General features: G+C 35.2%; 1 protein-coding gene across 3 annotated transcripts; it reads right to left on the bottom strand.

The window, feature by feature from the left end:
• Positions 1-1131: 1131 nt before the first annotated feature.
• On the bottom strand, positions 1132-13122 carry LOC142355754 (uncharacterized). 3 transcript variants are annotated; one of them, XR_012761294.1, is made up of 3 exons: positions 12978-13122; positions 11125-11205; positions 1132-2431 (listed from the first exon to the last, which is right to left on the bottom strand). XR_012761294.1 is itself a non-coding variant. In XM_075407821.1 (3 exons), the coding sequence occupies exons 2-3, from the start codon at positions 11203-11205 to the stop codon at positions 1152-1154; spliced, it is 1356 nt and encodes a 451-aa protein (XP_075263936.1). In that variant the 5' UTR covers positions 12978-13122; the 3' UTR covers positions 1132-1151. The 3 variants fall into 3 exon arrangements, 2 of the variants coding, with proteins under 2 accessions (XP_075263936.1, XP_075263937.1); XM_075407821.1 differs by having other exon boundaries at positions 1132-2426; XM_075407822.1 differs by having other exon boundaries at positions 1132-2150.
• Between the last annotated feature and the right edge of the window lie 1694 nt (positions 13123-14816).

Below are 14816 nucleotides of genomic sequence, written 5' to 3'. Positions count from 1 at the left end.
ATATGAATAATTTTTTTATGTTCTTTGTGCGTTTTAATTGTTGGAAACATATAGGCTGAAATACTCCATTTTAAAACAAATCATTTTCAGTATTCATGAAATTAATAATATACGATGAAAAAATTGGTATTTCTCTATAAGTACACCCAACAGAATTGTGAAATATAACTTGAAATATATGATGCTCTCGATATTGTTTTTTTGTTTCATCCTACCAGATTTTTTCATTTTAGCGTCTGTCATTAGTTTTTCTAACTTTTTTAAATTGTAGATTGGAACACCCAGGTGAGAATGCTTGAGTTAACTACTCAATTAATTTTTTAAATTTATTCAGAGTGATTAGTAAAGTGTTAATTTACTAATCTAGTTTATGCATTGCGTCTTGATTTTGTTGTTTTTCGACTGTATCCTTATGCATTTTTACTAACGTAGTTTTTACAAAAAAAAAGTGATTATTAAAGTATAATAAAAAACTTCAAAAGTTTTTTAACTGTTGTTTTCAAAGAGGAAAAAATGGTAAAATTTTCGAGTGGTATAAAGTGTTATAAGAAGATTAATCAAAACATGTCAGTTTCCTCTACAATCCCTCATTTTAGATATATATCAAAAACAAATCAAAATTATAATGTTAAGCTAGTTCTTCAATCAAATTTGTTGACGGTCTGGTTTCTCTATGTGTTTTTACGAGTTATTTAATGTGTTTCTCGTCATATCTTTATTGTTTAAAGCAGGGGATAAAATGTGTTTTCATCATATCATACAGAAAGTATTATTAATAAAAAAAGAGGAATTGTTGATATAGGGTTCATTGCGGAAATAAAATGAAACATACAATTCATGTGCCTATCGCTTGTTGTTACAATTTATTTAACATTGAAGATGGTCTGGTTAAGCCTTATTTTCATTTGTCATTTTTGCGCTGGAGTCCTAAAGTTGCAATTACTTACCCTACCGTTTTTGGTGGCTACCCCGTAATCTGATGACTAACGCGTCCACTGTTTCATTTTTTTTGCATTGCTGACAAGGTCTCTTTCTGAAGACCATTTCTCGTTTTATGTATCTCATAACTAGCATACAGGCCCCAGTTACTATCAGCAGGCCGAAACAAAAAAATCGGAACAAATCTTGAATTTCAAAGCAATTTGTTTTCACTATTTGTCCGGAATTTTTAAAATTAAAGAGACTATTAAAGTTAGAAAAGAATTTCTCAAAGCTTTGCTGCTGGCTTGATATGTCTTTTGCTGTATTATTGTATAGCCATGGCTCCCTTCTTCATTATTTATTGTTTTGTTTGGCCTACCCGTTTTTATGTCTGATTTTGCACTGGTTGTTGGGGTAATACTGTCAATACTGCAAACTTTTTTCAGCATTTTCAGATCAGCTGGACCAATTTTGTCTGTAACGCAAATTCCGCACACTCTTTTTTCATAGTCACTTAATTTCGAACAGCTTTCAGATGCATTGCTGCCATTTCTCCGACAAAAACTTGAACAACCTTCTACGTTAATGCGAGATTGAAGGATTGCTCTCGTTCCGTTATCAATGGCAATCTGATTGATTCTGATAAGATATACAAGATATTTTCCCACGAATAAATTTTGTTGGACATTCACGATATCCATATCAAGTGTTAAGCTCCGATCACCATCAAATGAGTGGCAAACGAAGTCGAAGAAATTTTTGGGAAGTTTGACGTGAGGACTATTGACAATAGATATGTTTCGAAGTCTTAAACTGGAGTTCATGAAATTGTCCGGCACTAGCTGGACGCCATTCAGTGAGATAACGTTCTGTATGGTGACTGTTCTTACATCCAGACCTAAAAAGGCTGCGAAATCTATAAAATTTCCCTCCAATATTAAAATCCTTGATGGTAACCCCGCCCACGGTTCTTTGGTATAAAAAGAATGTGTATACAAATTTTTCATACTTCTTGTGAAATTGGTAAATTGAACAATCACGGAAAGGTAAACGTCGTCCACAAATTTGAGAATTCCAGACTGCATATATTGTGTTTTTGCTAAATTGAACATGTGTTTTCGTTCCATATTCGGTATTATTAATTTGGGATTCTCTTCAAAAATGATATTGTGCAAAATTTGTGGCAAACAGTCTTCAGGCATGTCGACTAAATGTTCGATGGACGTTGACTGAAATATTATAGTAAGTGCATACTTTTCTGCATAAATATATCGGTACTTCACTAAGTTTTCCATTTGACAGATCCTGACTTTCGACACTGTTATTTTTGAAATCAGAGTTGTTCTATTTGCTAACAATTTGCAACTGTTAAGTATGTAAACATCTGTTTCGTTTGTAGATTTGGTACAACTGCATGATGCCTCTGGTCCACAAATGTTTGACGATCTGAATTGTGATTGAAACGAAGATTTATTTTCAAGTTGCAGTAGACCACCCTTGTCCTTCTGCGCTAATAAAATATTCAAAGAATACACAAAATACTTGCAAATTAAAAAAAAAATAATATGGATAACCGGTAGTCTAGACCTGGAAACATTAAAAAACCGTCCTCGACCGATCTAAGGCATGAAAAAACTCTCCTGGATAGATTTTTTGGCAGGAAAAGAATTTGTCTGGACTATAAGTGATGTCCTCAACTTTGGCTGGAACTAAGACAACCGTCATTAATTTTGGCAACACAACAAACCGTGTCCAGGAATTTGGTTGGACAATAAAACGTGTCTCCGAATTCGTCTGGACAAAATATCCTCGATTTACGCTCGCAACCGTAGCAATTTCCTTTGCACTTACGGACAGTTTGTTAACCATTGGGCATGGTTTAAGAAGGTTATGCGATCGAACCGAAATGTTGGCGGAACTTTTTTTAGGGCCTCAACTTTAACTAGGATCCGCGACCGTGTAATTTAACTCAATAGTTACCCATCCACCTTTAATTAATTGTCATTTCATAATTCCAAGTCTAGACAAAGGTAATGACAAAAAAAAAACATTTCCAAAAGTCGAAAAACTGAACACTGAGGTCTCATAATTTCAACGCGCTAAAAGATACTGAGAGTATTTAAATTGATTATATATAAAATGAAGTTTTTGTAGAGCTCGTTTTATAAACGATATTATTTTCACCTTGAATGAATTAGGCTTGAATGTCATAAAATACAGCCCAACTTTAGGCCCATGTTATTGGGGTGTGCCTCAATGATCCTATACAGAATGAGATCCGCCATGATCAGACCCATCCAGACATTAATCATGCTGAGTCTTAAGCTCATTTTATAAAACTGCTATTTTCTGCCTCGTTTCTGCTCTAGCCATAATAAAATCTATCCTGACTATGATCAACAATGATCAGATTTTAGCTCGTTTTACTAATCTGCTCGTTCTTAACTTGTTTTTTTTTCACAAACTCAGCAGGAAAAAGATCTGCAAAGATTCTGCCAGAAAGAACCCTGTGTTTTTGAACCCAACCACTTCCAAAAAGATTACATGAAAAACAAAGAAAAAATTGGTTCTGTTGTTGTGTAGCAAACTATGAGCAAATTTTACCTATTTTTCTTCTGCATCTAATGAATTGAAATCAATTTCATTCAAGTAGGCATTCATTTATATTTACAGTTAGAAAATGTTTATTTTTTTCCTATTTTGTTTAAAAATTTCATTAAAACCTCAAGTGTTGCCAGAAATAAATATACATTTATGACAAAAAGAACATTTGTCAGCTTCTTAAGAAGGCGGCACTATTTTGTAACTTAAGATAAACTATCAGAAAAAAGAATCCAGTTATCATATATCAAAGTTTTTCTTTCCTTCTCATTGAGTTGCGGTGAGCCACTAATGCATTGATTTTTCTCTGACTTCAACGTCCAAGACCTCTATTTGTTTGGAATCAGCACAGTATGAATGCAGTGTAGAATAAGTGTTTGCTTCTTTTTAGATACTAAGTTCTGCTTGCTGTTTTCTCTATCTCTCTCCCTCTCTCTCTCTCTCTCTCTCTCTCTCTCTCTCTCTCTCGCTCTCTCTCTCTCTCTCTCTCTCTCTATCTATCTATCTATCTCTCTCTCTCTATCTCCCTCTCTCTCTCTCTCTCTCTCTCTCTCTCTCTCTCTCTCTCTCTCTCTCTCTCTTCTCTCGCTCATAATTTGGTGCATGCCGTAGGTGTTGGCTTGATTTTGCAAACGTTAGAATGAAGCACTGGGGAACCAGCAGAAAACATCCTAGACGGAAGAGTCGACACTCAAGGTTAAAATGAAAACAGAAATCAATTTGTTTTAGAAATATTGGAATTGAGGAAAGTTTTTGTGCTTTTAGGAGTTTCCGTGGCATTCTCATTAATGATCAGACAATGGACTGTTAGGAATCAGAGTTCGGCTAACCGCTGGTCCAAGAATTTTTCGTTACCTACAGGAACTTGGGATATTGTCGATTAGAATTTTTTTTTGTAGGCATATATCATTCTTTAATGTTTTGTCTGATCTTTAATGCACACCTCACGCTGAGTTTTCTTCCAATTGCAATGCCAAATCAAAAAGTTTTGAATTGTTTTATTTTGTTCCTTTATATTGCAGAGCTCACAAAGTATTTTTCAGAAATTGTTGCAGCCATATCAAACCTACAAAACGGTTATCAACAAATAGTTGACATGAAAACGAAAAAGGACGCTAAAAGACTTTATGATATTATTTTGTTATAGCTCTTTAGTGTTCCTTTGTGTTGCCCTTTAGCAGCCCAAATATATCCTAGATGTAATATTTTGGAATCTGAAATCTCTAATTCAGAATCTGAAATCTGATAACTCTGAATCTGAAATCTGATAATTCTGATTAAAATGTTGAGCAGATACCTAATGAGTCAACAGTCTCAGAAGGAGGCTCAATTTCTGTATTCTGTTCAAAATTTTATGGCTTCTTTGTGAGATGCAGAGAACAATTAAAGGACTACAGATAAGTTTACTCCGTGAACAGTTTTATAGATGAGTGAAACATCCTGTGCTAATAAAAATGGTCTAAAGCTCACTTCATTGCCTGAAGCTTGAGGGATCAGTGTTTGTAACAACATGGGGTTATTTGGAGGGACGGTATCCTGCAGTTCCAAATTGCATCTTTTGAAATAAGTTCCCGTTGAACAACTTTTTTGCTTTTCGCATCTTTTTCTAAATTTATTTTTAGTGCCCCCTTGCGCAAGTTTGATTCAAGAGCAATCAATTTTTTGTTTTCATGAAAGTTGAGCAGATGCTTAACGGCTCGAAAACCGCAAATTGAAAAGAAAGGTCAACTATCTGGTTTACTTTCGGTCTTTACACTTTTTCGGTCCTCAGGCAGGCTTCCAATGCTCAGTGAGAAATTGTTCTATGAACAGGTTAAGTGACGTTCGCATGACGAGCCTAGCTCCGTAGACTCCAGCTTGTAGTTCAACCTTGATTACTGCCCGAGTCGAGGTCATGCGGTGAATTTTCGTTAGAAACGCGGTGAAAAAAAAATAATTTTTAACGCGTATTTCTTAGATCTTTTTTTGCAGTGTAGCGATCAATCGCGTTGAATTATTTTTTTATGATTCCATGTGTGGCATTAGAATGAAGTGAACTTAAAATTTCTAATGACGTACGTTGGTTCTCCTGGATCCAAATTTTGCTTGCATGCACATTGCATCCTCAAAAGCACAGACAAAATCTTAATGTTTAGATATAAGGGCAGCGGAGACGTTTGAGGAGCGGCTGGGGACGTTTCTCCTCCTTGTCCCAACAACAACCCAATCCTATACACATCTCACCCTACTCTCCTGGTCCCTCATGAAGCTTTCAAATATTTCAACTGCATTTAGGCCACGAAAAGCTCCACTTTTTATATCGGAGTCTCTGGAGGGATATAGCTAAATCTGCCCAATGATTAGCTTTGTCCTGAGTAAACTTTTTTGCTAATGATTTTGTTCTCACCCTATCTCTATCTACTGCAGCCTGTTGTTCGAGCTTTATCGGCTGAAAAGTGCAATTTAATGAGAGGCTGTCGTACAAAAAATTGTTACTTTTGAGTGATTACTTTTCTAACAGATTGTATTGATAGACGCCTTTCCACGAACAGCTCGTATTGTCCTCTTTTTTCCGACATAACTCAATAGTGCGATTTAGTAGCAAATATTTGCTTCCAGAAAAACCAAAAAATAGTTGTGATTACTCAGCAGTTGCCTAGCGGTCCTCATACGGAGGCAACAAAATTGATTTCTCTTTTGTTTTTTTTTCTGTTTGTGCACAATTTCAGTTTTTTGGCAGATTTTTATTGATAATTGATATTTCGCCCAATAAACAGTTTTAATGGTGAACTAACTTCGGAATAACAGCACTCGAATGACAGGCTAAGTAACCATTTAATTTAGATTGGCTGTATATTAGAGTTTTTTCAAAAAAAAAGTTTGACCACAAGTTGGGTCAAACCCGCGACCTCTAAGTTATCAGGCGGCCCTCTTATCAATAGCGCTACGTTAGAATATCAATTATCACAATTAAAGGTACCTTATCAGCAAATTTTTGTTCGGGTTTAGAGAAACTGAGATCACAAAAAAAATCAAAAAAGTCAAGCATAAAAAGTCAATCGAGAGCAAAAAATGTTCTAGAAAAAAATGAAAATCATAGCAGGACAAGTCTTGACCTACAATTCAAAAGCTTTTCATTGACTGAACAAAAAATAGACCTCACATGGACAATGACTGGATTATCTATCAAAAAATTTTTAAAAAAAAAACAGGAAACATCGAAGCGATAATGCCGCATGTGAACAAAAAAACCAGTAGCGACAAAGCAAATTTTTGTTCATATACTATTTTCTCACTCTACTTAAAAATTAAAATGTTCACGCCACAAAACCACTCTCTTTTTCTCTCCACTTCCTGTTTCTGTGTGATCAAATTTATCGCTCCAATTTGAATTCAAAAATCGTGAAAATGCGTAATTAGATCTTAAAAACATAGGCGGAAAAGTTCCGGAAACGACTCTGAGAGTCGTTTTTGTGGAAAACTTACATTTTAAGTCAACTGGTTCCTACTTAAGTGACTACTAATAACAGGAAAAGTCAGTCACAAAATGAAGATAGTTCATAAAATCAACTGATATAAAAAAATACATTGCTAGTAAGGTTAAGCTCCCAAAATTTATTTTGAGGAAAAATTTGAACGCTGCATGAAGTGGTCAAAAATTGTTACAAAATTTATCATTTTCCCTAAGTACTCTAAATCAAACATTATTTTAGAATATCAAGAAAAAATATAATTAAAAATCAAAACAAAACCAAAATTGAGTTAAAATGTATTTTCTGTTACTAAGCCATCGAGGTTTAGGATCATTACATAGTCATCTTCCTGTCTCAGTAGGAAAAAAATCAGATCGACTACGATTTAGTAAAAAAAATTAAATTAAATTGTTCGAATATTGGTACTTTTAGAGAGATATCATCAAATACACTTCAATTAGCAACAAAACAAAACCATTAACATCAATGGTGCAACAAATTTTCTTATGGCAAATAATCTCAAAGTACAAACAAAAAACTCCGAAAACTTTGATAAAACCGCCCCGCCAAAAAGGGATTACTATAATTATAATTTTATAAAACAGAAAAACCTCACTTCAGGAAGAGGTGTCCAATTCGGGAAATATCAAAAAAAGACTTTGAAGTACTAAACAATTTGGTTGAAAGTTCGCGCAAAGAGCCAAAATTGAAAAAAAAATTAACAAAAAAGCTAAAATTTTGAGAAATATGGACCAACCTTGCACCTAAAATGCATTATCAGGCTCTTAGAAACAATGTGTTACCGATCTCAGTTGGTTGCATATACCTGCAGCATCGATCAAAGTTTATATCTGCAAAAAACAAGATACAATAAACGAATTGTGGTCAGTGGGACGAAAACACGGCTAAAAACTGTCATCTATATGCGCCAATCTCTCAAAAACTCTTCTCAAAGTCAAGATGTCATTCACTCAACAGAGCGCATAAACAAAAACATGCTGTTGCTCAGAAAAAAATTGGTTCACACGGCGGTTTTACTCACTTTCACTTTTAGGTCAAAGCGCCGCCTGAGTAAATAGAACCCCCGGTAAAAAAAACCGTATGAAAACAAATACTTCTCTTCGAGTCGTAAAAAAGCCAGCGCCCCAATACAATTAAAATTCTTTGAATTGTAAAAACGGCATGGCAAAAATTTTGCAAAAAAAAGTTACACACACACACACACACAGACACACACACGCCATCAAGTATTATTGATGAGAATATTTTTTTGTATTTGAATTCTAATTTTAGAATCTCTATCAAGTTTTTTCACCATAATCCACGGAAAGCCTTAGTTTTTGTACATTATTGATTCAACTCATGATAGCCTTTTACCCACAATTTAAATTCTGAAGCAAGCGCATTGTGGGTGTTAAAATTTTATTGCGCTCCTTTTGTCTCAAAACCCACAGAAAAAACCAAACCCAAGGAGTGCTTCTTTAGCTGTTCTCTATCTTTTGGTCATTGTCAGGCTTCTTAAGCCCATCCGGTCATGCTGACTGCTTCAGACATTCAAGGCTTATCCCACCGCCACATTACCATTGGATATTCGATCTCCCTAACGTGTCACCACTGGTCGACAGTGGAGTCCCACAAAAGTTTTTTGGGTGTTGAGACACAGAAAGTCATGAGGGAACTATAGTAGAATCCAATCCGTTAACAGATTTAACGATAAGTAAAATTTAAACCTATTATCAACATGACTCAACAACAACTTGTGATTGTTCAAGCTTTGTTTGAGCTGCAAATAAAAATTAAGCGTTTCGTTAGAATAAAGAGTAGGGAAGGAGAATTAAAAAGACAACGCTAAAATTTTAATTTTAGCATCTATTATTTTTGCTAAATGAGGAGCGGAAGTGCCAGAGAATTTTTTTCCAAACATGAAGAAATTATTATTACAATTAAATTTCACTATGTTTGATCGACCAAAATATATAGCGTTGCCAAATATTTAAAAAAGAAAAAAAGCAAAACAACTTTCTCAAGTAGCATCACTTAACACATAAAATTAATTGTCTAAATAAGAGTCACTTCATTATTTTTGACAAGATTGTGTACAAATTAATGCCCAAAAAAGGAAACGTTTCAATATTTTTTTTTAAAAAAGTACCAGAAAAAACATGCACCGATTTCAAATATTCCAAAAACTAATTGATTAGTTTCATCAATCTTCCCAAATATTAGTTTTCAGATTGAGGAAACACCTCGCCTGCAACACAAAATGGTTAATAAATCATTTTCCTTCATATTAGAAACAGTAATTTTTTAAGGTCGGCCTTCACTTGCATTATTGAACGGTTTTACTTGTACAAGAAAGTTTTCGAGATCTTTTCGAGCAAAAAATATGTCGCGCTCACGCAATTTTATTGAAAAAAAAACTAAATTATTTATTTAAATTTAGCGGAATAAACTATATTAGCTATTAAAAGTTTTTCTTTCACTTGACTGATGTTATAAAATTTCGAAATAGAATTTGGCTGACATTTCGAAAGAGGATTTGATAAACGGTTTTTACAACTTATCAAGAATGTTTCAATAAAGACAAACCGGAGAAATTAAATTACATAATACTGTTCTGCTGTTGTTCAAATTTGTGCTGCTCAATTGCAACTATTTTCAAAGCTTCTCTTCACGATATTTAAAATACTTAATGTATTCAATTGATTATGATGAAGTAACAATTTCTACGGTAAAAAATTATTGTTTTGAGTTTTCTTTGGAAAAGTAAACACAATTTTTTCTAATCTATTCTGTTATGTCACCCACCCCTCTGATTTTTGGGCTTACGTCTTTTCAGGCCTCCCCAGGTGTACTTGCTGAATTTGAAATTGTAACGTGCTATATAACAGCGAAGAATTTTTAACTGATTGGCGTAAAAATACTGCGGGGGGGGGACAAAACATAATATATGCAATTTTTGTTGAAGTAAAGAATTTGGGATCTTTTCCGTTTGTGCCCCCCCAGCTTAGTGGGCGCATATTATTTGCACCCCCCAGACGCACGTGCAATATTTTTACATAGTGATTTACTATGTAATGGCACGTGCTCTTAACTGGGGGGCGCATAACGTACTGGGGGGGCACAAACGGAAAAGATCCAGAATTTGTTTTGCTAGAAAAAAAATAAAAATCAGTGCTCATAACTTATTTTAACTTTTTGGAACTTTTTGGAAGTTTTGCTTAGAAAAAGACAAATCTCTTTCTTATCATAAACCCTGCAAGACTTTTTCCGGAAAAATATGAATGACTTCGGGCAAGTTCGGGATGATTGGTATCGGTTTTCATTGCAAATATATAATCTTGGTCTTCTCTAGAACAATTCTACTTCATGATATTTAGTTTTTTTGCAAATTTTTTTATCATTCTGAATTTCTTCAAAGTTTGATTCAAAAATCTAATGTAATAAAAGCGCACAATAACGAAAACTAGCTGCAGACTTTGCTTTTAGTGATTTTATTGGCATCCTCTATACGCACCTATTTTTTTTTTGAAGACATATAGTCATTATTTTAAATATAAGATAAAGGCTCTGAAGACAAGAATAAATACAGCAAAGCTAGCATCGAGATATTCTTTTCAGCTGATCAGAGACGTGGAAACTCCATCGATATATCTGAAGGAAATTCTGCTGCTGTCCCAAATTTTACTAAAAGTTAACCAAATGTAAGCAATTAAGATGCAGACCTCTGTACAACTCGATCAATATTAAAAAACCTTAAATTTCTTAGATTTTTGTTAATCTTGAAAAAAATCTGCCTGTGCTTCAGTTGTCTTTTATGTTTCGTAGCAGATAAAAAGTTCTTTTCACACACTTGCACACACACACACACACACACATATGCAAACACCCACATATACCCACCCACCCACCCACACACACACACACACACACCACACACACACACACAAATACACACGCACGTACACACACACACACACACACACACACACAAATACACACACACACACGCACGCACACACACACACACACACACACACACACACACATGGACACACACATATACAAACACACACATTTTTTTCGTAACCTAGCGTGAGGCAGAATTAAAACGAAGGGAGGAATATGTAGAAGATCAAATTGTTCATACCTTAACAATCGGCGGTTGTTCTTCAGAACTGATGAGACATGAAGCCATCACATTTAGAGCCATCACTGCCCGGTACCACATCTGGAACAATTAAAGGTTTCGTAGAATGCTGCAGAACCACATGATCTTAATTTATGCGGTCATATCTTTAGCCGGAATGTTCTTCTCGATTTCGAGCCACAAATTACACCTCTCAACAGCACTTGTCAAACTTTTTCCTAATTATTTTCTATGTAATGGCGCGTGCTCTGCAGCTGTAACTTGGGCATATAGCGTATTCTGGGAAGGGAGAGGGGACATTCAAAAAAAGATCCGGTTATCATTTCCCAGTGTACCCCTCCCCGCAAGGTGTAAGTCGATGACACAAACCTGAGACCTTAGACACCTGTATAGCTTCCATAATAAAACGGAAACCTTCCCTTGTTGCAGTTCGGATATGACTACTATGTTTGGGGTAGGGGCACTATAATGGAGGAAAGTCCAAAAGCTTCTGCTGATGCTCTAAATGAGAACACCGAACAAAAAAATTGTAAGGAAAGGTCGGTATGTGCGGTATCGTTGTTTTTGGAGGCAACAAAAAATCGGTATGTCCAGTTTTAGAAGATTTGTCATCTTCGGTATTTAAAAGTAAGTGATTTTTCTGTATATTTGGTATTTAAACGTAAGATAACGCCAATTTGTTTGGTATTTAAACGTAAGAGATCGCCAGTTTGTTTGGTATTTAAACTTAAGAAATCACCGGCATGCTCTGTATTTAAACGTAAGTAATCGTCTGTTTGTTCGGTATTTAAGTGTAAGATATTGTCGGTATGTTCAATTTCTAAACGTAAGAAATTGTTGGGCTTTCGGTTTAAGACCTAAGAAACTGTTCATAGTTTTCCGTTTAAAATGCAGCCAAACGTTATGATAGGGTTCCTTTTGCGGGATTTTTTAACCTACATCTTAGAGAAAAGATTTTGGAAAATTAATGAAATTTCGGATCTACGCTGTTTCGCCCCCCCCCCCTCCGGCTTAGAACGTGAATTTTCTATAACCCCAGGCGCATGTGCTACTTTCTTACATAAAAACGCGCACGATATAATTTGTCACTGGTGGTCATAAAAACACTGGGGGGCGGGGACGGAAAAGTATAGATCCGGAATTTCTTCTTTAGCTCGTTCTCAAAATTATTTGAACAAAGGTAAATTTTTTGGTTATTTTGGAATTCAAAAATGTAACATACTTGTTGAGCATTGAAGAGAAGTCTGTCGATTTGTTCATATTCGATTGAGTTTTGACATACTTTGCTTATAGTTTTCAAGCAAAGTTTTTGACACGTTTGGTTATGTTTGAAATCGAACATGCCAACCGTTTTCTTGGGTCTGGATTAAACTGCGGTTAAAACCTCAAAAAAAGTTTATGGAATTTCTCTCAACATTCTCTCAACCATACCGAATCTCCCTTAACATTTAAAAAAGACAGCACCGAATCTCTTACTTTTTAAAAACGAATCTGTCTTACGTTTAGTGCAACGATGCCAAATTTTTCTTTCGTTAAATACCAAACAAAGACAATCATGCCGATTAAAAAATTGTACGAACTTTTGTCGTCGTCTTTGGCCCGAGAAAACGACAGTACGGACTATTTTATAGGTTTAAGATCAAATATTTCTCAACGGATCTATTCTGTTTCGGCCCCCAGTGTTTTTTATGACCCCGAGTTAGAAATTATATGTTGTTGTATAGCACGTTGCTATGTAAGAAAATAACACGTGCGCCTGGGGGTCATAAAAGATTTATGCTCACTAAGCTGGGGGGGGGGACAGAATAGATCCTTCTCAACTAGGGTGATCTCATCTAGTTATTTATACTCACTTTCAATATTCAGCAGCTGTTAGGATAAAGTTAGACTGAGATAATAAATAGAACAGGTAAACATCTGAAGCCAAGCAGAAATGAAGTTTTATGAGCTGTCAGAGCAATTGCTTGTAATCAAAAAGTTCACACGTGCTTTTTTTCAAATTTCACCTTGCCTGGCCAAGCAAAAATGAAATTAATATCCAGATTGGCATATTCGGTTTTTTCATATTCCTCTGAGCTGCAAAATTTAGGACATTTTGGATTAGGACATTTAGGATAATTTTGGATCGGTTAATGGATCTCTATTGCTATATTGTAACCCCCTCCCCCCCCCAGTGTTTTTCGTTGAAAAAATTGGATCTATCATATTATGTTTTAGCCGCCTTGTGTGTTTTATGCCCCCCAGTACAACTTATCTGTAGTTATATAGCTCATTACGGTGTAAAACAAATTTGAGCTTGAGAGGGGGGGGGGGTTGGTAAACGTTATATGAACAATAAGCCGGGAGAAGGAGGCGAAACAGAATAGATCCAAAAAGTTTAGTCAAACGAGGATGAATGTGTTTCAAGGACGAAATCTAGAAACATCCAATCATCTATCTTGTATCGGTACACCCCATGCTCCTAGTTCACGTCACCAATTTCAACTCTTCTTACTCATCTCATTGCGATTACTTATTCCCCCCTTCTCGAGCCCTGGCGACATCCATACTGAAACTGTCCGCTCCTATGAAAAATACTTCTGTTCGCATTAGCAATAGTTTTATATACAACCTAAAATATATGGCCTTAGAGACGCCTGACTTAATATTATCGAACAAATTTATTTCTAACTTGTATGCGCCCCCCAGTTACAGAGCACGTGCCATTACATAGTAAATCATTATTAAAAATTATGACACGTGCGTCTGGGGGTGCAAAGAATATGCGCTCATTAAGCTGGTGGGGGGGGGGGGCACAAACGGAAAATATCCCCAACTAATTAATTCCGTCTCAAATATAACATATTATCCACTGGTTTAAGAAAAAACGTCTCGTATCAGAGAGTTAATTTAATTCGGCAAACATTTAAAAATTATCTAGTCCTAGTGCTTTTTACTATAGTGCCGGAGTTCCCTTGGCTGATGTCACACATTCCAAATTTTCATATCACCTTTTCCCAATCAATGAATCCTGACAGGTTGTCGTTTTTTTGAAACTATGAAATAAAAAGATAATTTTTTCATTAAGAATTAGTCCTACAGGTGCCGCTGCACATCTTGACTGTAATAAAAGACAACTATTGCTATTCGGCCTAAACTTCACTGAAACAGCACTTTAAAAAGATTGAAATTGGGTTAAAAGATTCTATAGATCGGGAAAAATAAAAAAAAAACTCATTCAAAAATTTACACATGGTTGAGATCAATTCCAGATTGAACTAGAGCTTTAAAAACTTTGGAGAACAAATGAAAAAACAAAATGCACATTTTGGCTAATAGTGTAGAAACGAGATGGCCAAGGAGATTAGGAGCCATCCTTTGTGACAATCATAAATAAACAGAAAGAGAGACTTAACAAAGAAAATGCAGTCAAGAACATATTAACTTTTCTAAAAGCGGAGTCAGACCCCAATGTCTGAAACGTAGGGCTAAACAAACACTAATCGAAGACAGCGGTATGAATTGCAAGCGGTTTGGTGATTACATAATTGCACAGCGGATCTAATATTTGCTGCAAATGTTTAGGTCTCTGGATCATCCGGATTGGACAATTTTAAAACAATTGAGTACAAGTTTAATGACCTCACTAATGATTTGAAATGTAGTAAATTAATATTCTAAAATTGGGTACAATTCCTATAAAAAATTTTTAT

Source organism: Convolutriloba macropyga, unplaced genomic scaffold (assembly GCF_964194025.1).
Source record: "Convolutriloba macropyga unplaced genomic scaffold, txConMacr16.3 SCAFFOLD_5939, whole genome shotgun sequence".
NCBI lineage: Eukaryota > Metazoa > Xenacoelomorpha > Acoela > Convolutidae > Convolutriloba > Convolutriloba macropyga.
The sequence above is the reverse complement of the archived record's forward strand: the minus strand, read 5'-3'. Positions and strand labels throughout refer to the sequence as shown.

Bases quoted from the DNA above. Each gene is read 5' to 3' on its own strand.
- LOC142355754 (XM_075407821.1), bottom strand. From the start codon at position 11,205: ATGTGGTACCGGGCAGTGATGGCTCTAAATGTGATGGCTTCATGTCTC. The intron at 2,427-11,124 runs GTATGAACAATT...TTATTAGCGCAG, and splicing joins AACAACCGCCGATTGTTAAG to AAGGACAAGGGTGGTCTACT.